Below are 22,302 nucleotides of genomic sequence, written 5' to 3' on the forward strand. Positions count from 1 at the left end.
TGCGAACTGCCACAGTTCACATAAAATGAAATCTATAATTGGAATAGCCCTGTGACTATGAAGGAAACTGAATTTGTAATTTTAAAACTTCAGTGTTAAATCTCTAGGCTCAGGAAATTTCATTGGAGAATTCATACAAATAGTTATAGAAGGATTAATACCAAGTCAACATAGTGTCTTCATTATATGGAAATAGAAGGAGCACTTTACAGTTCATTTTATGAAGCTAGTAGTACTCTGATGCCAAAACAAGACAAAGATAACACAAAAACTGGGCTGCCTGGGTGGCTCAGTCAGTTGAGCATCTGACTTTGGCTCAGGTCATGATCTCTCAGCTCATGGGTTTGAGTTCCACGCCAATGCAGAGCCTGCTTCTGACTCTCTGTCTCCTTCTTTCTCTGCCCCTCCCCAGCTTACGCACGCTCTCTCTCTCAAAAATATTTAAAAAATGGTATTAAAAAGATAATACAAAAACTAAAAATATAGACTGATGTCCCTCATAAATATAGGCATAAAATTTATTAGCAAAGTATTATTAAGCAGAATTTAGTAATATATGGGGAGAATATGTGGCCAAGTAAGATTTATTTCAGGGTATGTAAGGCTGATTTAATATTTAAAAATCAGTCAATGTAATTTACCACATTAACAGTCCAAAGAAGATCACAGAATCGTATCAATTGATGCAGAAGGAACATTTGACAAAATTCAAGCCCATTCATGCTTTATTTAAAAAAAAAAAAAAACAAAACCTTTCTCAAATGGATACAAAACATACACAAAAGCCTATAGCTAAGGCTTGGGATGCCTGGGCGGCTCAGTCAGTTGAGCATCCAATTTTCGGCTCAGGTCTGATCTCACCGTTCATGAGTTTGAGCCCCGCATTGGGCTCTGTGCTGATAGCTTAGAGCCTGGAGCCTGCTTCAGATTCTATGTCTCCCTCTCTCTCTATCTCTCTCCCATTCACACTCTGTGTCTCTCTCAAAAATAAACATTAAAGAAAAAATTTTTTTTAAAAAGGCTAAACTAAAGCTTATAGCTAAATACTTAAGGGTGAAAGACTGTTTTCCCCTTAAGATCAGGAACAAAGCAAGGATGTCTGCTCTCACCATTTATATTCAACATAGAGTTAAATGTTGAGTAGACATTCTAGTCAGTGCAGTAAGACTGGGAAAGGCAATAAAGGGCATACAGATTGGTAAAGAAGAAATGTAGCTGACCCTTTTTGTAAGTAACATGATTGTTTCTGATGAAAACCCCAGAAAATCAAGGTAAAACCACATAGTACCAATAACTGAATATAGCAAGGTGGCAGGATACAAGATCTACAAAAAACAATTGCATTCCTATACATTAGAAATGAATATATAGATACCAAAATTAAAAATACAGTACTATTTATGATCATTTAAGAAAAGATATACTTACATGTAAATTTTTTTAAATTTTTTTTTTTCCAACGTTTTTTATTTATTTTTGGGACAGAGAGAGACAGAGCATGAACGGGGGAGGGGCAGAGAGAGAGGGAGACACAGAATCGGAAACAGGCTCCAGGCTCCGAGCCATCAGCCCAGAGCCTGACGCGGGGCTCGAACTCACGGACCGCGAGATCGTGACCTGGCTGAAGTCGGACGCTTAACCGACTGCGCCACCCAGGCGCCCCATATGTAAATTTTTTTAAAGTGTGCAGGACTTGTGTGCTGAAAACTACAAAATGCTGATGGATAAAATCAACAAAGATGTAACAAATGGAAAGACATAGTATGTATATGGATTAGAAGACTCAACACCATAAAAATATCAATTTTTTTCCCCAAGTTGATACATAGATTTGGTGAAATTCCCTTCAAAATCCCAATAAGATTTTTGTTGCTATGGACAAGATTATTCTAAAATTTGGATGGAAAGACAAAGGAACTAGAACAACTAAAACAATTTTGAAAAAAATAATAAAGCGGGAGGAACCAATATACTCCGTTTTAAGACTTATATGGTTACAGTAATCAAGCCTGTGCGGTATTGGCAGAAGCATAGACAGATTAGATCAGTGGGATAGAGTAGAGAATCCAGAGATAGACCCACAAAAGTATTTGAAAAAATTGCAAAAGCAATTCAACAAATGGTGCTGGAACAATTGGACATCCATAGGAAAAAAAAAGTGAGCCTTGAACTATTTCTTACATTTTATACAAAAACTAACTCAAAACGGATCATGAGTTAAAGGTGAAGTGTAAAACTAAAACTTTTAGGAAAAAAACAGGAGAAAAAATCCTTAGAATCTAGGAGTGGGCAGAGAGTTCTTAAACTATACTCCAAAAGTGCTCACCATAGAAGAAAAAAGGTTGATAAAATTGGGCCATATGTAAATAGAACACTTTTGCCCTGCAAAATACCCTGTTTGGAGGATGAAAAGACAAGGGACAGAGTGGGAGAAAATATCTAAACCACATATCCAACAAAGGAGTAGTATCTAGAAGATACAAAGGCTTTTTAAAAACTCAACAGTTTAAAACCAAACAAGCCAGTTAGAATATGGGCAAAAGACATGAAGACACAGTTCACCGAGGCAGATATACAGATGGCAAATAAACACGCGAAAAGGTGTTCAACATCAGTAGTCACTAGAGGAATTCAAATTAAAGCCACAGTGAGCGATTGCTGTATTCCTATCAGAATAGTGATGATACCAAATGGCAGTGAGGATGCTGGTGGGAATGTAAAGTAGTGCAGTCCCTCTGGAAAACAGTTTGGCAGTTTCTTAAAAAATTAAACCTGTAATTATCGTGTGACCCAGCAATTGCACTCCTGGGCATTTATCCCAGAGAAATGCAAATTTAGTTCAGGTATTTGCTGTACATGAATGTCAGTAGCTTTATTCGTAGCAGCCCCAAACTGGAAGCAGCCCTGATGTCCTTCAGGAGGTGAATGGTTAAACAAATGTGGTACATTTATACCTTCCCATGGAATATTACTCAGTAATATAAAGGAAAGAATTACTGGGGCGCCTGGGTGGCTCAGTCGGTTAAGCGGCCGACTTCGGCTCAGGTCATGATCTCGCGGTCCGTGAGTTCGAGCCCCGCGTCAGGCTCTGTGCTGAACCGCTCAGAGCCTGGAGCCTGTTTCCGATTCTGTGTCTCCCTCTCTCTGACCCTCCCCTGTTCATGCTCTGTCTCTCCCTGTCTCAAAAATAAATTAAAAAAAAAAAAAAAAAAAAAGGAAAGAATTACTGATAGAGGCAACAAGCTGCAGGAATCTCTATATAGAGATTTATACTGAATGCAATAAGCTGGTCTCAAAAGGTTACATACTATAAAATTCCATTTATGTAACATTCTTAAAGTGGCAAAATTAAAGAAATGGAGAATAGATTAGTGTTTACGAAAAGTTAAGTAGAGGGTAGGGATGGAGACAAGTGGAGAAAGGAAGCTTTGAGGTATCTTTGTAGTTTTGGAAATGTGTACCTTGACTGTGTCAATGTCACTATCCTGGTCGTGATAGAGTACTATACTTTCCTAAGATGTTTACCATTGGAGAAATTGGGTAAAAGCACATGGGATCTGTCTCTATTATTTCTTGTAACTGTGTATGAATCTATAATTCTCTAATAATAAAAAGTGTAATTTGAAAAAATGGTATTGAAGCATATTTTATTCAACTCTTAGGTTCCTTTTTCCTCTTAACCTGTTTTCTTCTTGTTATTCTTTCTTTCTTTCTTTCTTTCTTTCTTTCTTTCTTTCTTTCTTTCTTTCTTTCTTTCTTTCTTTCTTTCTTTCTTTCTTTCTTTCTTTCTTTCTTTCTTTCTCTTTTTACCAGGTATCAGCTTAATATTTGCCCACTTTGTTTATAGATATTCTGCCTGTTTTTCTGAACATCTGAAGTTCAATATGATAGATTTCTGTATTCTTAGATTTTAAATTTGTCTGTTTCTTTACAGCATCTGTTAATGGGGAGGAAAGCATAGATTTATTTATACAAAATTTCCCCAGTCTTCACTTAACTATATAAAGGGCTGTTTTTTTCTGGGTGTGTGGCAAATTTGATTTTGAAATGCAGAGAGCAGCCATGTGTCTTTAATAAAACAGCCATTACATACATTTATATATCATAAAAATAATGTGTATAGCTCTTTCAATTTATAAAGTACTTCAGCTGAACCTCAGAATTTTTTGCTTTTCCTGGTGTTGGCTTCCTTTATGTACATGAGAAGTCACTTCAAAGCTGTACGCCTAGTTCTTTTTATGTAAAATCTTACACCATACCTTCTTTTAGGCCAGTACTTCCATCATGAGGACAATTAACAGTGTCTCATGCGTAACCACTGTGACACGATGGTACTATTTTCATTTATGGTTTTAGACACCACATTTTCTTATTAGCACTTTAGTAATCGTTCATGTGGCAGCATGACACAGATTAAGAGATTTGTCTGGAAGTTTTAAACTTCCAAATTTTGGAGTACCTTAGCAGTTTAAAAGATTGACAGGTGTGAGTTAGAAAAGACTTTCGTTAAAAATTGGCAAGTGTGAAATCGGGCAGTTGAACAGTATGTTTGGAACACTACCAACTCTGGGGATTGTTCTTGGGAGAAAATGCAGACAACCTCATTACTTCACTCTAATTAAAGGAATGGCTCTCCTTGCTAGTCATGTGTAGGTAACCAATTCTCCAAGAATTTTTGGTGTCTCATTGTTGAGTAGTTAATTTGGTTTATGTCTTTGCTCACGTATTCTTAATGGCTTCTGGTATGAAGGTACTACTCAATAAAATGATGGAACTTGGGGGGATACAGCTTAAATTACAGTGTTTTGTTACAAAAAATAGTAAAATAAGTTGCATTTCAATTATTTTATATTAGAAGCTATGTCATGTATTAAAATTTACTTGCTAATTGCCTACAATTGATTAAATCATATTATAATCTACAATAAGCACATTATGGTACAGAGTGATAGCAGGTAATTTTAGTTTGGGTTTCCCTAACAAAAAGGACACTTATCTTAAAAGTGAAATCCAAATCTTTTCCTGATCAATTACCTTAATCATGGAGGAAGTCTGGGTTTTTGTTCTAACCAGGTAGGTAGGTTGTAATTTTAAGCAGTTTGGTTTGCGAAGCATGATTAAGACACCGTTCCCTTTGAGGTTTACCCTTTCGCTTCTGAGGTACAACTGTTTATCATCTTGGGTCAAAGGTTATAAAAAGTAGTCATCAATTAAAGCTTTATTGGTTGTAATTGGTAATGCTATGAAAGGAGCCAGCCAAACTGAATCTGATAATAAAAGACTCTTTGTTAAAATATTTAATAAATTAACACTCTCTCTTGGAAGGGGGAAGCTAATTACAAAGCCCAAGATTGTTAATCATAATGTTTACTTTCTTCAAAAGCACAGACTCAACTACTCCATAATCATTAGACATCAGATTTCTTTCTTTTGCTTTTTTTAAATCCAGCAGACTCTGTCATTCCCGGAGGGGATGTTCTTTTCTATGGCTCAGGCTTGGGATATGGCAGAAGGAGGAAATGCCAAGACAAACATAAGTTATAAGGGCCATCTTAAAAATAAACAGGACTCTGTTAGAACGTCAGACTGCCTTTGCTCTCTTCAAAAAGGGTCAAAAGTTTATGTAGATTTATTTTGTAGGCTAATGAATGATATCAAGAATTAGGGCATTTGGAAAGTAATGTTTTTGTTTTGTTTTGTGTAATAATAAATTATCTACCAGAGCTATTATCCTATCTCTGTACATGTGTTGTTGGTGGTTTTTTTTTTTTTTTTTGAGGTGTTTTGACAGTTTTGTGACTTTTGAATTTTAGACATTTCCAAAGCCCTAACGTAGGTAAATGGAACTGTGACACATACCACCTCTCCGACTCTTGAATGACCTTGCCGTGGGAACTCTCTGAATGGGCCTTTACATCTGGGAATCGAATGTTTCTAGATTTAAGCAATAGGGGGCATCTTGGGTTTGTTCTTTACACATGTTGCTGTAGTCTGATCTTTAGGGCAGTTCTAATGAAAGAAAATCCTGCTTTGGGCCTGCTGTGCAAATTAGCCATATGGCGAAGTGTAATATCCCGCTGAACGTCATTATGGGGCCCTATGAAAAGTGCTCCCCTTTTCACATGGAAGCAAATTAAAATGGCCCTTTCAGGTTTTTGGTTTTTTTTAAACTCTGAATAAACCTGTCTTCACTTGGATGCCGGGACAGTTGAAAGGGAGTTCTCCAGCTGCAGTCAGGGTGGTGAAATTACAGGCTTTGCCCAAGACCAAATGGAAATATTGCTTCCTGTAGACAAAGCCGGAAGAACAATGGTGTGTGCTTCCATCCTTCCATTTCCCTCCCTTGTTCTTTGTGTACTTGCCCTTAGCTGCTTCTCAATCCAAGAGTGAGTTTTCTGTTATTGTGATGGATGAGAAAGGCTCAGCCCACTCTCCAGTAGACCCTGTATTAGTCTCTACGAGGAAAGGCCCACAGATGAAGAGCTGTTTACCCAAATAATGGCACAGTAAATATTTAATGAAGAAGATGGGCCTGTCCCATGTTGTCTGTTGTTTGGACATACTGCCCATATGAAATAATATCGTCCCAGCATAAGTTTTTATTTTTTTTCTGCAACACTAGACATGTAGGTCCCACTAATGTTTGGAGGCATGGGGTTCAGTAACTATATGAAATGTTCAGGGTATCTGTGTGCGTGGTATACGTTGGCACCTTTTACGAAGAAAAAGAAATCCACGGAAAGGTCTTTCATCCCGTCTTCCCTTTCCCCCCTGCTCGAGGGAAAGGATCATACAGTCGTGACTTAGTTGATTACTAGCGTACATTTGTAAACTGACAGCAGCTAAAGTTTGACTTTGAGCTTTGTTAGCAATAAATTTCACCACTCTTACAGACAAAAACAAAAAAACCTCCCTCATTTGCCCACACAGAGTGGTAGTGCTGTGTGTCTCCTATGTTTATATCCAGGCAAGTGCCTAGACACATGGGGAATTCAAAGTTATCATTTGTGTATCTATTTTTGTTTTTAAGCATTTATTGAAAGCTCATGTTAGTTCCAGCATTTGTATGATGACAATTTACAGCATGTGTTTGAAGAAAGAAAGTTGGCACAATGTTGTGCAATAAGAGTAGGTCATACTAAATTACGATGTTTGAGAAAAGATTTTTGCATGCAAAATGAAAGGAATGAAAAGGGTATGTACCATATTGTCCTGTTTTTGTGTGTATGTGTACATATGTGAGTATGTGAAATACCTGTTAAGAATAGAAGAATGTTGGTAAGGGAGTACACCAAAAAGTAAACAGTAGTTATCTCCAGGTGATGGGATTATGAATGACTTTTATTTTCTCTCTTTGCCTTATCTGTATTGTCTGATTTTTCTAAAAGTCACAAGTTGTACTTTTGTAGTTAGTAATTGCAAAGAGACAATATTAAGAACACAGCTAAAAGCAAAAGATTGAAACAAAAGAAAACGAAACCAACCAAACAACCTTTTTCAGCATAGCCTGAAGAGAAGTGGGTTATTTCCTGGTTAATTCTGGTGCTAGGATTAATGATTAGACTTGAGAAATTGACAATGGCTTTGGGGACATTTGACCATTAGCACCCTTCTCCACTTTTATCATAGGATGTGATGTAATATTTAAATTAAATATGAATTTAGAAGATAAAGCACCTAGTGAATTGAAGAGGTTAATAGAACCTGGAGGATATTTCTTTGTTTTAGCATTAAGTAAAAATAGAGTATGTTCTGTGATCCTTTAGCTCTTATGTAGTTGCCCTATAAGTGAATGATGAGAAATTTATTGTGAGGAATACTTTATAATAGTATAAGCTCCTGTCTTTAGGTTAAATTTCAGATGGAATATATATACTTAACAGAAAAAATTAAGCAAAGTCTAGTTTGGCTTCTAAGCCTCTCCTCACTTCCACTAAAATTCTTTAAATGCATAAGCGTCTGAAAATTTGTAACACCATTGTTAAAGAAGACTTATAATTAACATTACATTGCCTGAATTTGAATAACATTTTCTCCAACTTTAAGGCTGATTGAATGGATTGAGAAATCTAGTTGTTGAGTGATATGTGTTTTATTGCCATAAACAGAACAAACCTTAAAAGTCAGAAGGTACTTTATGCCTTTTCTACTCTGTGCCATCTGGCTGGAGAATACAGTACTGAATTGATGAATATATTGGTTTTCTATCCCCATTCTGTTTAGATTCTCCTTTATAAGACTGTCAGCATGTGGGGTGGGTGGGGGGGACAGTGGGACTTCTGGTGGCAGCACAGTTTATCTTGTGCTGGAGAGTACTTAATAGTGCTGTACAAGAACAGAAATAGGAAGACCCTGTATTGTGGTTTTCATTCACTTAAGAAGTTCAGGGAGTTAAACACTGGGAACTGTATGGTAGGAGAATGTTTGACTGTATTTATGTGAACTTGGTAGGCCAGTTGTTTGCTAGACACTGGAATCAGTTTGTGGATTTACTTTGAAACAACTTTGGACCTGGGCACATCAACCTGCTGTGAATTGCAGCTTCCCTAAAGATATTAGATCTATAGCCAGATGATGGTGAGTGGGCCAAGGCAAACCACAAAACAAGCCTAGAAGCAAGCACTTGTCCAGAAAGAGCTCCTTTGTTCAAAACAGAGCAATTGGGAAAATGAAACAATACAAAACAAAATATGAGATCTGCAAAAACAGCCTGAGTAAAATGGGACAAGGAACACCATCGTAAAAATTCAGAGGAAACATGATTCTAAGAATGATTTTCTGCAGGAACCAAAGGAAATTTTAGAAAATTGTTTGGCATGAAGAAGGCATAACTTCTATGAAACAGAAACAAAATCTTCAAAAGAATAAATGGAGGTAGAAAAACAGCAGGATGAGATAAGTAGGAATAATTACAAAGAAATGATTACTGCAATAGCAGATAAAGCATAACTAGAAAAATGGAGCCTTGAAAGAAAATATTGATTAATATTCTATTTATACTTTTAATCATTTATTCAAGCCAATGTATATTGAGTGCCATTTATACCAGGCATTGTTCTAGGGGCTGGGAACATGACAGTAAATAAGACAAACAAGAACTTGTTCTTGTGGAGCTTGCATTTCTAATGAGAAGAGCCAGACGATAAACAAACAGCGTAATATCAGATGGAGATATGTGCTATGCAAAGAATTAAAAGCAGGTTATGTATTTGGCAAAAATTCCCATTTTAAATTGAGTAATAGAAAAGTCTTTTCTTAGTAGGTGACATTTAAATTTATATTTTAATTATTAGAAAGAGCCAGATATTTCCTAAATTTTGATACCAAAAATTAGGTGCTAGGTCCTTTTGTACTTTCATTTGTACTTTCATTCTACAGATATTCCTTACATTATCTTATTTTCTCCTAGGTTTAGATTACCATCTCTCTGCTAGTGATTCTTGATTCTGAAAACTATTGTCTTTAGCTTAGCCCTTTCTCCTGAGCTGCAGGCCCAAATACACCTGCTCCTGAACACTTGGCACTTGGAAGTCACTAATTAAACATGTTTGGTACAGAGGTCATTATCATCAGTTTCCTCAAATACAAACAATTCTAGTTACTCGTGGTAGTTATATTTTATAAAGTCACTGTAAATACTGAGTTCATGAATACTGAACCATTGCTCCTAGAGGAAATACAGGGTTAGGTTCCTGTGAGCTTCTGGTCACAACATGTCATTAGTCAGTTCACAGCCATGTTTTTATGTGTGTTTCTCTTTAAAGATGTCTTATTTAATGTATTTTGTTGGCTTATTAACATTGAATTCATGGGCAACAGCATTATAACTCGTGCCCAAACAAAGCTTATCTAAATGTGTTTTCTCTCAAAGGCACATTTTGTCTTCTTGAGCTTAGGTATACTAGACAGCACTTTGGCACTGTGTTTGGAGGTCTTTTTATTTATTTATTTATTAAAAAAAATTTTTTTTAACGTTTATTTATTTTTGAGACAGAGAGAGACAGAGCATGAACGGGGGAGGGTCAGAGAGAGGGAGACACAGAATCTGAAACAGGCTCCAGGCTCTGAGCTGTCAGCACAGAGCCCGACGTGGGGCTCGAACTCACGGACTGTGAGATCATGCCCTGAGCCGAAGTCGGCCCCTTAACCAACTGAGCCACCCAGGCGCCCCAGGGGGTCTTTTTAAATAGCAAAATCACCAGGGGCACCTGGGTGGCTCAGTCAGTTAATCATCTGACTGTTGATTTCAGCTCCGGTCGTGATCTCATGGTTTGTGAGATTGAGACTCTTCACTGACAGTGTGGAACCTGCCTGGGATCCTCTCACTCTCTCGCTCTGCCCCTCTCCCACTTGTGTGCGCTCTCTCTCTCTCTCTCTCTCTCTCTCTCTCAAAACAAATAAATAATAAGCTTTAAATGGCAAAAATCACCAACATGAAGCACAAAAACGCAAGACATACAGATGGCCAACAGGTACGTGAAAAGGTGCTCAACATCAATGATCATCAAGGAACTGCAAATCAAAACCACAATGAGATATCACCTACATCTGTCAGAATGACTATTATCAAAAAGACAAGAAATAACAAGGGTTGGTGAGGATGTTGAGAAAGTAGAACCCTTGTTACTTGTTGGTGGGAATATAAACTGATGTAGCCACTATGGAAAACAGTGTGGAGGTTTCTCAAAAAATTAAAAAAAGAACTACTGTATGTTCCAGCAATTTCATTTCTGGGTTTTTATCTGAAGGAAATGAAAACACTAGCTGAAAAAGATATGTGCGCCCCTATGTTCATTGCAGCATAATTTACAAATAGCCAAGACATGGAAACAACCTAAGTGTTCATTGGTGGATGAAGAATAAAGAAGATGTAGAATCTATATATACAAAGGAGTATTATTCAGCTATAAAAAAGAATGAAATCTTGCCATTTGCGACAACATTGTTGGACCTTGAGGGAACTGCTAAGTGAAATAGATACAGAAAGACAAATAATGTATGATCTCACTTATATGTGGCATTTAAACAGACAAAAAACCCAACCGAATGCATTGATTTGTGGTTGCCAAAAGTGGGGGATGGGGAAATTGGGTGAAGGTGGTGAAAAGGAATAAACTTTCAGTTATAAAGTAAGTAAGTCCTGGGGCGCTTGGGTGGCTCAGTTGGTTAAGCATTTGACTTCGGCTCAGTGAACTTGTGGTTTGTGAGTTTGAGTCCCATGTTGGGCTCTGTGCTGACAGATCAGAGCATGGAGCCTCTTTCAGATTCTGTGTCTCCCTTTCTCTGTCTTCCTCCCTCGCTCGGACTGTCTGTCTCTCTCTCTCAAAGATAAATAAAGATGAAAAAGAATTTAAAATAAGTAATTCCTGGGGATGTAATATACAGCGTGGTGACTGTAGCAAATAATACTTTATTGGATAATTGACATTTTCTGAGAGAGTAGAGCTTAAAAGTTCTCCTCACAAAGAAAAAACAATGCATGTGGTGATAGGTCTTAACTGGACTTGTGGTGGTGGTCATTTTGCAATATATATCAATATTGAGCCATTATGTTGTACACCTGAACATAAATATGTTTTATGTCAATTATATCTCAATTTAAAAAAATCGCAAAAATGCAAAAAAATGGGGCACTGGTTGACTGTGAAGAGCATAATTGTTTGTAGTATGAGAACTGAAATAAGGAAGTAGAGTGTTGCCTTGTTTGACCTCAGCCGGGAACATGTGCGTTGGGTGCAGCTCAAATTTTTCAACACTCTGTGCTCATCTGTGAATGACTATGGAAGCAGCATGAGTATTGATTTTGAGGCTACAAGTAAATTTTGGCAAGTAGGCACATTTGGAAATACGGAATTCATGAATAAGAATCGACTATATATCCCTGCTCATATGTTTCCTCTCTCATTACATGACACCACCATCAGACCAGTTACCCAGGTTAGAAACCTCATGTTAGCTTTCTTTCTTTTCTATCCTTTACCACCAACAACCAATCAACCATCGGCTTGTACCTCCTAAATATAAGTCAGGTTCAGACTGATCTTTTTGTATCTGACTTTCTCTGTTTTCATTCTACTTAGTACATGACAACGTACAAATATCTGAAGTTCTTACTGTCTCTAGAGTTGAAGTGCAAATATCTTAACATAATTTACAAAGCCCTCTAACCTTATTTCTTGTCATCCCTCTCTCTTACACTGTGAGGGTACTGCCATGAAGAACTTTTTTCAATTCATGGGATGTGTAATGCCATTTTTTTCCCTTGAACCTCTGTGTCTCTATGAGGAATATTTTTTCCTTTATATTTACCTGTCTTATTCTCACTCATTTGTCAATTATGAATATAAATGGCATTTTTTTTTTTTCTGGGAAGCTTTCTCTGACATTCCTCCCATCCACACCACACACACACACACACACACACACACACACACACACACACACACCAATCTAACCCAGAGGATTCTATGGTGTTTTTTTGTTTTTTTAATTGCTAGTTTTCCACCATAGACTATAAATTCAGTGATGATGGGGACCATTCTTTATTGCATGTCAAGGACTTTATATACATTAAGTGACTTGATTTTCTGTGATGTTATATGTATTAATTAATTAATTATTACAAAGCCTTTGGGCCACTGTAATACTAATGACATAAAATGAAAACAAACTAAAGCAACTTTTTACTTGGGTACTATTTTATATCTATTTGCTCTATACCTTCACTAGCTTTTGAGTTTGTTTTTTTTTTAATAAATATTAATGATTAGATGAGTTTGAAGCTGAAGTGGCTAACTTGATCTATTTGTGGAAAGACAGGCAGTCAGCTGGACTGGTCAGACATCTACTTCTGAAATTCCACCTGTAAGCATTGAGTTGACAAAATTGGCAGAGGAAATAGAATAATCAGAGGTGAATTTATTTAGCTGCCACGAGGGAAAAATCTAATTTTTGTAAAGGGAGAAGCCAGAATTATTAGATAAATTGGTCTTTCCTTATGTTTTTATTTTATTGAATGAATATTTGAAAGGCAAAACTGTATCTAGTTAAGCATTAAGTATAGGTCTACGATAGGTTTTCATCTTGCTTATTTTCTATCATTTACAACAAATAATTAAATTATTATACAATGGTCTAATTTGAGAGAAGACTTTCCCTAAATTCTCAGCTAAGTGTACCTTGGCTCCAAAGCATGTTGAATGTGTAACGTCACGCAAGAATAATAAAGGGCCTTTAGGGCTGTTAACTTTAAAATGAAAAGCCCTTCAGTGTGTACAGAATGTAATTGACATTTAAAATACCACTATGCTGTGAAATGGTGGCAAGTGGGGAATAACTTTAACAAACCAATGCGCAGTTTCCACTTCTTACTTCTTAAATAGAATCATTTGCTACCTCATTAACTTATGGATTTAGAAATAAGAAAGCCTTGAAATAGCTGCTTTAGTGTTTGATTTCATTTTATGGCAGGAAAAACGCAGGTGTGTATGGTTATAATCACTTTAGCATTTAAAAACTTTTGTTTTTAAGCTACACCAGGGGTCAACAAACTGTGGGCCAGATCCACCCTGCTGCTTGTTTCTGTGTGACCTGTGACTGAAAAACAGCTTTTACACTTTTAGATGGTTGGTAAAAAGTAAAAAGAATATTTCATGGCAGATGAAAATTTTATGAAATTCTTATTTCTGTTTCCACAAATAACGTTTTATTGGAATTTGGCCACACACATTTATGTACCGTCTATGGCTGCTTTTGCATTTCAAACAGCATTTCAACTAGTCTCTTGACTAGTCGCAAGAGAGACTGTATGTCTCATCAAGCCTAAAATGTTTACTATCCTGCCCTTTAGAGGACATGTTTGCCAACCCCTGAGCTTACACTATTGAATTAGTATGATTTAACACCTTGAATCAACTTCTCCTATTTAGGGACCTAGCAAAGAAGTCATGTCCAATCAAATTCTTCAGAGTTTTGGGAAGGTAAAGGAAACTGAACTTAGGGATTGCATAGAGTTTATACTTTCTCCCATGGGCAAGGCTTTCATCTTCATCATTGATTTCATTGTTCTTTTTCAAAACATAAGCACTAGCATAGTGGTGATTATTTATCAGATGCTGTTCTAAAAGCTTTCTGATTCATCTGGATCCTCATGACTATGATGAGGGTGACCTCTCTACAAGTGAGAACACCATAGCACATCTATGAGTGAAAGTTAAATAGCTAAATGGTGGAAGTTAAATTAGTGAAAGTTCTGCAGCTGGTTGTACAGCTAGAAAGGGGCAGGCTCATGATTTGAAAGAAGTCATCTGGTTCTCAGATCAGTGCTCTTAACCACTGTGCATGCCGTCTCTCCATTTCTACTCTTATTTAGAAAAGTCTTGGATTAAGAGTAGAATTTAGTAATGGGGGGGCATGATGCTTTAAAAGCTTTGAGTTATATTGGTTTCCTAGGCTGCTGTAACAAAGTACCACACATTGGGTAGCCTACACAATAGAAATTTATTCCGACCCAGTTTTGGAGACTAGAAGTCCAAAATCAAGTGTCAGAAGGCCGTCCTCCCTCTGAGACAGTGAGTGGGAGACTTGTCTCTCCCTAGCTTCTGCTGGTGGCCATCCATCCATCCATCCATCCTTGGCTTGCAGCTGCATTGCTCCAATCTCTACCTGTGTCACCACATGATGTTCTCCCTGTGTGTCTGTGTCTTTTCTGCCCCCCCCCCCTTTTTTTTCGTTTGTTTATTTTGAGAGAGAGAGAGAGCACACATGAACCAGGGAGGGGCAGAGAGAGAGAGAGAGAGACAATCCCAAGCAGGTTCTGTGCTGTAAACACTGTGACATGGGGTTTGATCTACTGTGATACCATGACCTGAGCCAAAACTAACAGTTGGATGCTTAACCCATTGAGCTACCCAGGAGCCCTTTTCTTTTAAGGACACCAGTTATATCAGATTAAGGGTCACCCTACTCTAGTACAACTGCATCTCAATTAAAAAAATTTTTTTTTGATGTTTATTCATTTTTGAGAGAGAGAGAGAGAGAGAGAGAGAGACTGAATGTGAGTGGAGGAGGGGCAGAGAGAGAGGGAGACACAGAATCTGAAGCAGGCTCCAGGCTCTGAGCTGTCAGCACAGAGCCCGACGTGGGGATTGAACCCATAAGCTGTGAGATCATGAACTGAGCCGAAGTCGGACACTCACCGACTCAACCGACTGAGCCACCCAGGCTTCCCTAAATGCATCTTAATTTAAATACATCTGCAGTGACCCTATTTCTAAATAAAGTCCTATTGTGACATCCCAGGAAGGACATGAATTTTGAAAGGATGCTGTTCAACCCAGTTATGGAGCTCATGAACCAGCTCTTGCTCTCTAGAGCACCTTTCATTTTAAGAAACTGTGTATCAAGAATTTCTAGGGGTTTGTTTCTTCTTTTTTGCTGTTAATCCTGTACTTGATTCTATTCTAGCTGGGAAGACTGATTTACTATTCTTTGCTCCTGCCTTTTTCCTGCCTTGCTCTGGCCCTTTGCTCATGATTCATTTGAGACTGGTTTTCATTCTGAACATTTTTCTTCTGGAATGTTCTGTGAGGTTTTTAAGGCCCATTTTCTCAACTGCTTTTAGGAGAATGTTGGTTTGTCTTCATGCTTGTGAATTTATGGTAGTTGATTCAGCAACCAGCTTTGGTGTGTTGGTGGTTGAGTTCTGGTAGTGTCCTCTTAAGAATCTTTTGTATCCATTCTTATGGGATTTGTAAGTAAGGTTCAATAAATGGTAATCGTTCTTTTTATTTTTTCTATGATTATTATCACTGTTAAAATAGCAGATTTTGAGAAATGTGGGGTTGCCTCAATTCCAAACCTGAGAGTTTCTCTTTTCCCACGAAATACTAGAATAATTGGTCAAATTGTGTCAACCCATTTCCTTTTGTTTATTTTACAGGGTGCCCGTGAAACATTTGAGAACTACTACCGAAAACAGAGGCGAAAACAGGCCCGTTTGGTGCTCCAGCCTCCATCTAACATGGTAGGATCTCCAACTTAACTTTTCTCTCTTTTTCACTTTTCTTCTCTGGCATCTTGTCATTATTTTGCATATATGCTGGGTTTTTTTGTTTTTTGTTTTTGTTTTTTTTTAAACTGTCACTCTGAGATCATTTTTGGTGGGTGTGACTTACAGTAAGAAAATAGCAACTAACATCTATTGATTGCTATGTGTCAGGCATCGTTTTAAGTACTGGATATCAATTATCTAATTTCATCCTCCTTATAACTCTATAATGTAGGGAGGGTACTATTGTTATATTTACCTTAGAGTCTTGGGAACTGAGCCCTAAGAAAAGAAGTAACTGATTTTAACTTTGTCTTAAGGTATCAAAACAGAAACAATAACTTTTTTCTTCTTTGCTTTGTTGCAGCATGAAACTTTAGATGGCTACAGGAAGTATTTTAATCAAATTGTAGGGTAGGTATATGTATGTGTGTGTATTTAAATGTATACACTTTCAATACCTAGACTCGTGAGACTTGGAAAGATAATTTTTCCTTGGGAAATTATTTTTCTTTTTTTCTTTTAAATTTTTGAGATTTATTTTTGACTTTCTGATAATTTCAAAGGAATGTCTAATTGGTTTCAGCATTATATTGTTGAAGAGTAGTTTTTAAGGATGAAAGAAGAAAACTTTTGAATTGTAATTTTATTATATTTGATGTTTTGTTTCTCCATTCTCCGTACGAGGGAACCAAATAATCAGCAAAAGTTGGCAGACTTTTTCTAAAAGGGCCAGATAGTAAAGTATTCTAGGCTTCGCAGTCCATACGGTTTCCGTCACAACTATTCAGCTCTGTTGTTGCAGTGGGAAAGCAGCTATAGACAGTATATAAATGAGTGAGCGTGGCTGTGTTCCAATAAAACAATATTTATAAAAATAGGCAGTGGGCCAGATTCGTCCCATGGGCTATATAGTTTGCCACCATCATCTAGAGTATACATACTAGGATGGAATTGCGTTTCCCAAATAAACACCATATAGACAGCTTATTCTAATTATGAAAGAATGACTTTGCAGTTAAAAGAAAGGGAAATGAATTGTTCTATGAAATTTCTTTTTATTTCAAATTGAGATTTCTTTAAATGTAATTGACAGTTTTGATTAAAATATATCATAAAAATTCCTTATTTAAAGAATTATTTTATTTAGTAGGAACATTTAGCCAAGGTAACTGAACATACATTTTAAATGTATAACTATAAAGCTACAGCAGAGTGTTAAAAAATAAGTTTGCATTTTTTTTTTTTTTTTTTTTTACCTTAAGGAGGAAGTCCACATAAAGGGAATTATTTTGGTATTTTGTATGTTGAGCTCTTAAAAAATGTGTATTGCAGCTTTCACTGTCTGTTTCAAGTTGGTTAGCTTTTTAAAAATGTCTTAATGGCCTGGTATTTTTTAATATGGTGAAATTAGCTTCCCTTACCTGTAAACATTTTCTTCCCTTTTACATGGCTGACTAATATGGTTAACATTTAATAGAAATGTACCTCCGATTTCTATAAAGTGGCTGGACAAAATTCCATGTCCAAGAAATATGATTTTGTTCATGACACCAGGTAGCTTTCTTTAAGAAAAAAATGACTATTAACTTCAGATTTGATGGCAACTCTTGTTTGCCAGACCCTGGAGATAGTCAAACTGTAATTTCTGACAGTTGTACTTTCTTTTTTCCTCGATCTTAGCTTTTTTGTGGTTGAAGATCACATTTTACATACAACCCAGGGCTTAGTAAACCGAGCCTACATTGATGAACTCTGGGAAATGGCACTTTCAAAAACCATCGCGGCACTCCGCACCCACTCGGTATGTAAGAAGCCCGTGAGAAGTTCTCACTTGTTGCTGATGATCTGTATACTAGTCAATGTTGTACTGCTTTAAAATCATTTACGTATTGCGTGGAATCACCTACCCGGAGCTATCTCTTTCAAAGACATGTGGAAGTAGCCACTTCAAATTGCCACATTCTCTAACACGGAGCCCACTTTTGTGGATGCTCTATGCAGGAAGAAAAAACAAAAAACAGCTGACGTGTATTGGAATCCTCTCTCTGTGTCAGGCATTGTTATGTGTACTTTATATGTAGTTCATAAGGTAGTTATCATTATTATGTTTACCTTATAGTCTGGGAACTGACCCTCAGAGAGGTTGAGTAACCAGCCTAGTGTTATGCAGTAAGTGGTAGAGCTTGGATTCAAATCCAGACAAGTGACTATATTCTCAGCCACTACTCAGTGTTGCCTGCTATAAGGCCATTAATATTGATGTGGCGTTCACAGTTTTATTCTTATTTTTTGAAAAAAATGTTTACAACATATCAGTGTTAGTAAGTACAAGTTCCCACGATTTTGATATATTTTATCAAAGCATGAATTTTTAACTATTTTTTTTAAGTTTATTTATTTATTTTGAGAAAGAGAGAATATGAGCAGGGGAAGAGCAGAGAGAGAGGGAGACAGAGGATCTGAAGTGGGCTTTGTACTGACAGCAGAGAGCCTGATGCAGGGCTCAAACCCACGAACTGTGAGATCATAACCTGAGCTGAAGTCAGATGCTTAACCAACAGAGCCACCCAGGTGCCCCTCAGAAAGTTATATTTTAATTGGGGGGGGTCCCAATAAATAAATAAGAATATCAGATCGTCATAATAGTTAAATTACAGTTAAATACAATTGAGTACAATTGAAACAGTGATAGATTAGGACAACACGGTGCCTGCTTTTGGTTAGTTGATCAGAAGTGGCATTCTTTATGCAAAGGAGTCACTATTTATGCAAAGATCAATTAAAGAGAATTCTAGGTATAAGGAATGGTAGTACAAGGGCTTTGGGTGTACTTTTCTATCTGAACTGTTCGAGGAATGATAGTGAGGACTTAATAATAGAAGATAATTTAGCATGTAGAATATTTCAGTAAGTGGCTTTGATATCCATGTAGTGCCAGCTAGAAACAAGATATCCGCGACCCGCCAGCTTTCTTATTTCTTCATCAGCAAGTGTTCCAGAGTAAATACCATGTGTAAAATCTGTCATCGAAGGGACTGTAGCTGTTTTTGGGAACGGAAAAATGTTCAGAGTGGGTAGAACATAGAATGTAGAAAGTTAGGCAAGTGTGGCATGAGGTATAAAGAAAGAAGTAGATAGGTGTCATATTATCTAAGACCTATCTGATGCTTAAAGCACTGGGTTGAATGGAGTGTGTGTGTTCATTGTGGGGGTAGGATAAATTGGAATGAGAAGGTCAATTTGGCTAAATTATGGACGAGGGATGAGAATAACGTGGGAGAACAATTAGTAGGCTAGTCTAGTATTCAGGCAAGAGGTGATGATAGCTGGAACAAGGGGTAAGAGTATATATGGAGAGATGTGAATTAGTTGGAGAGATTTTTAGGAGGTAAGATTAACTGTATTTTTTGGTGGATTAGATATAAAAGGTAAGTTAAAAGCATATCAAGGTAATGCTTAGGTTTATGGTTTCTTTCCCTATGATGGTTTGAACATTTGGATATGATTACTTTGCCTTTGTGGCATCCAAGTAATAAGGTATAGGGGTTTGTTTAGTACATGTTTAGTATAGGAGTTTAGAATTTGAGGGGCATCTGGGTGGCTCAGTTGGTTAAGCACCCCACTCTTTGATTTCAGCTCAGGTCATCATCTCATGGTTTGTGAGCCTGAGCCCCGCGTTAGGCTCTGTGCTGGCAGCCTGGAGCCTCCTTGGGATTCTCTCTGTCACTCTGTCTCTGACACCCCCCTGCTTGCTCTCTCTCTCTCTCTCTCTCTCTCAAAATAAATAAATAAATATGAATTTGAAATCAAAGAAGGTATGTCACTGAATGCATTGTAAAGATTTTCTCCTTTTATTTTTATTTACGGTTTCTTTTTTGGTATTTAGAAATGTTAAATGTTTGCCTGTTTATATATCTATTTTATTTTAAAATTTCCCTCATCGTTCATAAGTGACATAGGACTTCATCTGACATTTTTACCATTTTATCTTTTTGTCATTATAAAGTTTGGCAAATTTAAAAATACTTTTTAAAAGTTTCTGCCTTTTCTGAGACTAAAAAAAAGTCTCATAACTATGGTATGGCTTGAGTTTTACACATTTTTGTATATACTACCACTTGTTATTTATTTTTATTTAAATAATGGTTATGGATTTCATTTTATTGTTTTGCAACAGTGTATCTGTTGTCCTAAGACCATTTTTTTAATGTCTTATCTTCTCCCTTAGCATGGTGTGTCGTTATATGTAAATGTTAACTTACAAAGTAATGTTTATTCTAAGAAAATATGAATATATGATTATCGATAGTAACAAATTTTGGTCATGATCCTTGCATGATTATTATTAGCTTTCTAATATGTAAATTTAAAGATTCTTTTTCTGGGTGCTTGAGTGGCTTAGTCAGTTAAGCATCTGCTCAGGTCATGATCTCATGGTTTGTGGATTTGAGCCCTACATTGGACTCTGCACTGATAACAGAGAGACTCTGCACTCTCTCTAAAAAATAAATAAATAAATAAATAAACATTAAAAAATGAATATCTTAAAAAAATAAAGATTCTTGTGTATGAAAATATAATATACAATATATATTTTAAACAAAAACAAGCTGTGTTTTTCACTTAATGTCTCATCAATCTATATTAATTTTAACATATACTTGCATAATATCCCATTGTAGGTATGTATCTTTTTTAGCTCTTATAAACATTACAGTGAATATTTTTATAAAAATACTGATTTTTTTTTATGTTTATGTATGTATTTTGAGAGACAGAGAGATAGAGAGTGAGCAGGGGAGGGGCAGAGAGAGAGGGAGACACAGAATCCCAAGCAGGCTCTGCACTGTCAGTGCAAAGCCCAATGCGGGGCTGAGACCCACAAACCATGAGATCATGACCTGAGCTGAAACTGAGTTGGACACTTAACCAACTTCTATAAAAATATTTTTATATTTCTTATATTTTTATATTTCTTATATTATATAATATATAAAATATATTATAATATATTAAAAATATATTATAAAATATAAAATATTAAAAATATATTATAAAATATAAAATATAAAATATATTTCTTATATTTATATTTTAATAAATTCTTAGATGTGAAATTAGTGAGTTAAAGGATCTGTACATTTCTTAGCCTCTGGATACATATTGCTAATTTGCTTTACTAAAATATTGTACCATTTAGCACCACTCTGAGTATCATCTTTTAGAATGCCAACTTTCCTATTCTGTTTACTTCACAGAAAGTTATATATTTTTTTTTTTTTAATTTTTTTTTTCAACGTTTTTTATTTATTTTTGGGACAGAGAGAGACAGAGCATGAACGGGGGAGGGGCAGAGAGAGAGGGAGACACAGAATCGGAAACAGGCTCCAGGCTCCGAGCCATCAGCCCAGAGCCTGACGCGGGGCTCGAACTCACGGACCGCGAGATCGTGACCTGGCCGAAGTCGGACGCTTAACCGACTGCGCCACCCAGGCGCCCCAGAAAGTTATATTTAAAAACAAAAAATCATTCCTAATCTAATATGTCAGAAATTATCTCTTAATTTAACATGTTTTTCTTTGATTAATACCGGTATTGAAAATTTTTTCAGAGATTTTCTCTCTCAAAAATAATAAACATTAAAAAAAAAGCGGGGGCGCCTGGGTGGCTCAGTAGGTTGAATCAGTTGAGTGTCCAACTTCGGCTTAGGTCATGATCTCATAGCTCTTGGGTTTGAGCCTTGCATTAGGCTCTGTGCTGGCAACTCTGAGCCTGAAGCCTGCTTTGGATTCTGTGTCTCCCTCTCACTCTGACCCTCCCCTGCTTGCTCTCTGTCTCTCTGTCAAAAATAATAAACATTAAAAAAATTTTTTAAAACTCTCTTCAGATGTTTTTAGTTATTTATATATCTTCTTAAAAATTTCCTGTTCATATGCATTGAATTTATATTTTAATAGCTTTATAATATTTTATTATGTATTATTTCTTTAAAATATGGATGCTAACCTTTAATCTGAATGTTAATCTCTAGTCTGATACATAGGTCGCAAATTTTTTTTTTTTTTTTAGTTTTATGTGTCTCTAACTTTGCTTTTCTTTTCCAAGGCATTATAGAAATTTAAATTTTTATGTAAATATATTGATTTTTAACTTTATAATTTGTCTTCCTTATTCGAAAGAATATTTAATTATTTGTTTACATTTGATCTTGGTATTTCTGTGGTTATTTTAAATATACATCTCACAAACAA

At 36.3% G+C, this 22,302-nt stretch overlaps 1 protein-coding gene across 7 annotated transcripts in view; it reads left to right on the forward strand.

The window, feature by feature from the left end:
* Positions 1–22,302, forward strand: part of EXOC6B (exocyst complex component 6B) — a 626,910-nt gene that overhangs the window by 303,351 nt on the left and 301,257 nt on the right. For all 7 annotated transcript variants that reach the window (XM_058683716.1, XM_058683713.1, XM_058683714.1 and 4 more), the window contains 3 exons: positions 15,941–16,024; positions 16,416–16,462; positions 17,732–17,852. In XM_058683716.1, the coding sequence (XP_058539699.1) occupies positions 15,941–16,024; positions 16,416–16,462; positions 17,732–17,852 (252 nt within the window). The remainder of the gene's footprint in view (positions 1–15,940; positions 16,025–16,415; positions 16,463–17,731; positions 17,853–22,302) is intronic.

The sequence above is a fragment of the Neofelis nebulosa genome, chromosome 9 (assembly GCF_028018385.1).
Source record: "Neofelis nebulosa isolate mNeoNeb1 chromosome 9, mNeoNeb1.pri, whole genome shotgun sequence".
Taxonomy (NCBI): Eukaryota; Metazoa; Chordata; class Mammalia; order Carnivora; family Felidae; genus Neofelis; species Neofelis nebulosa.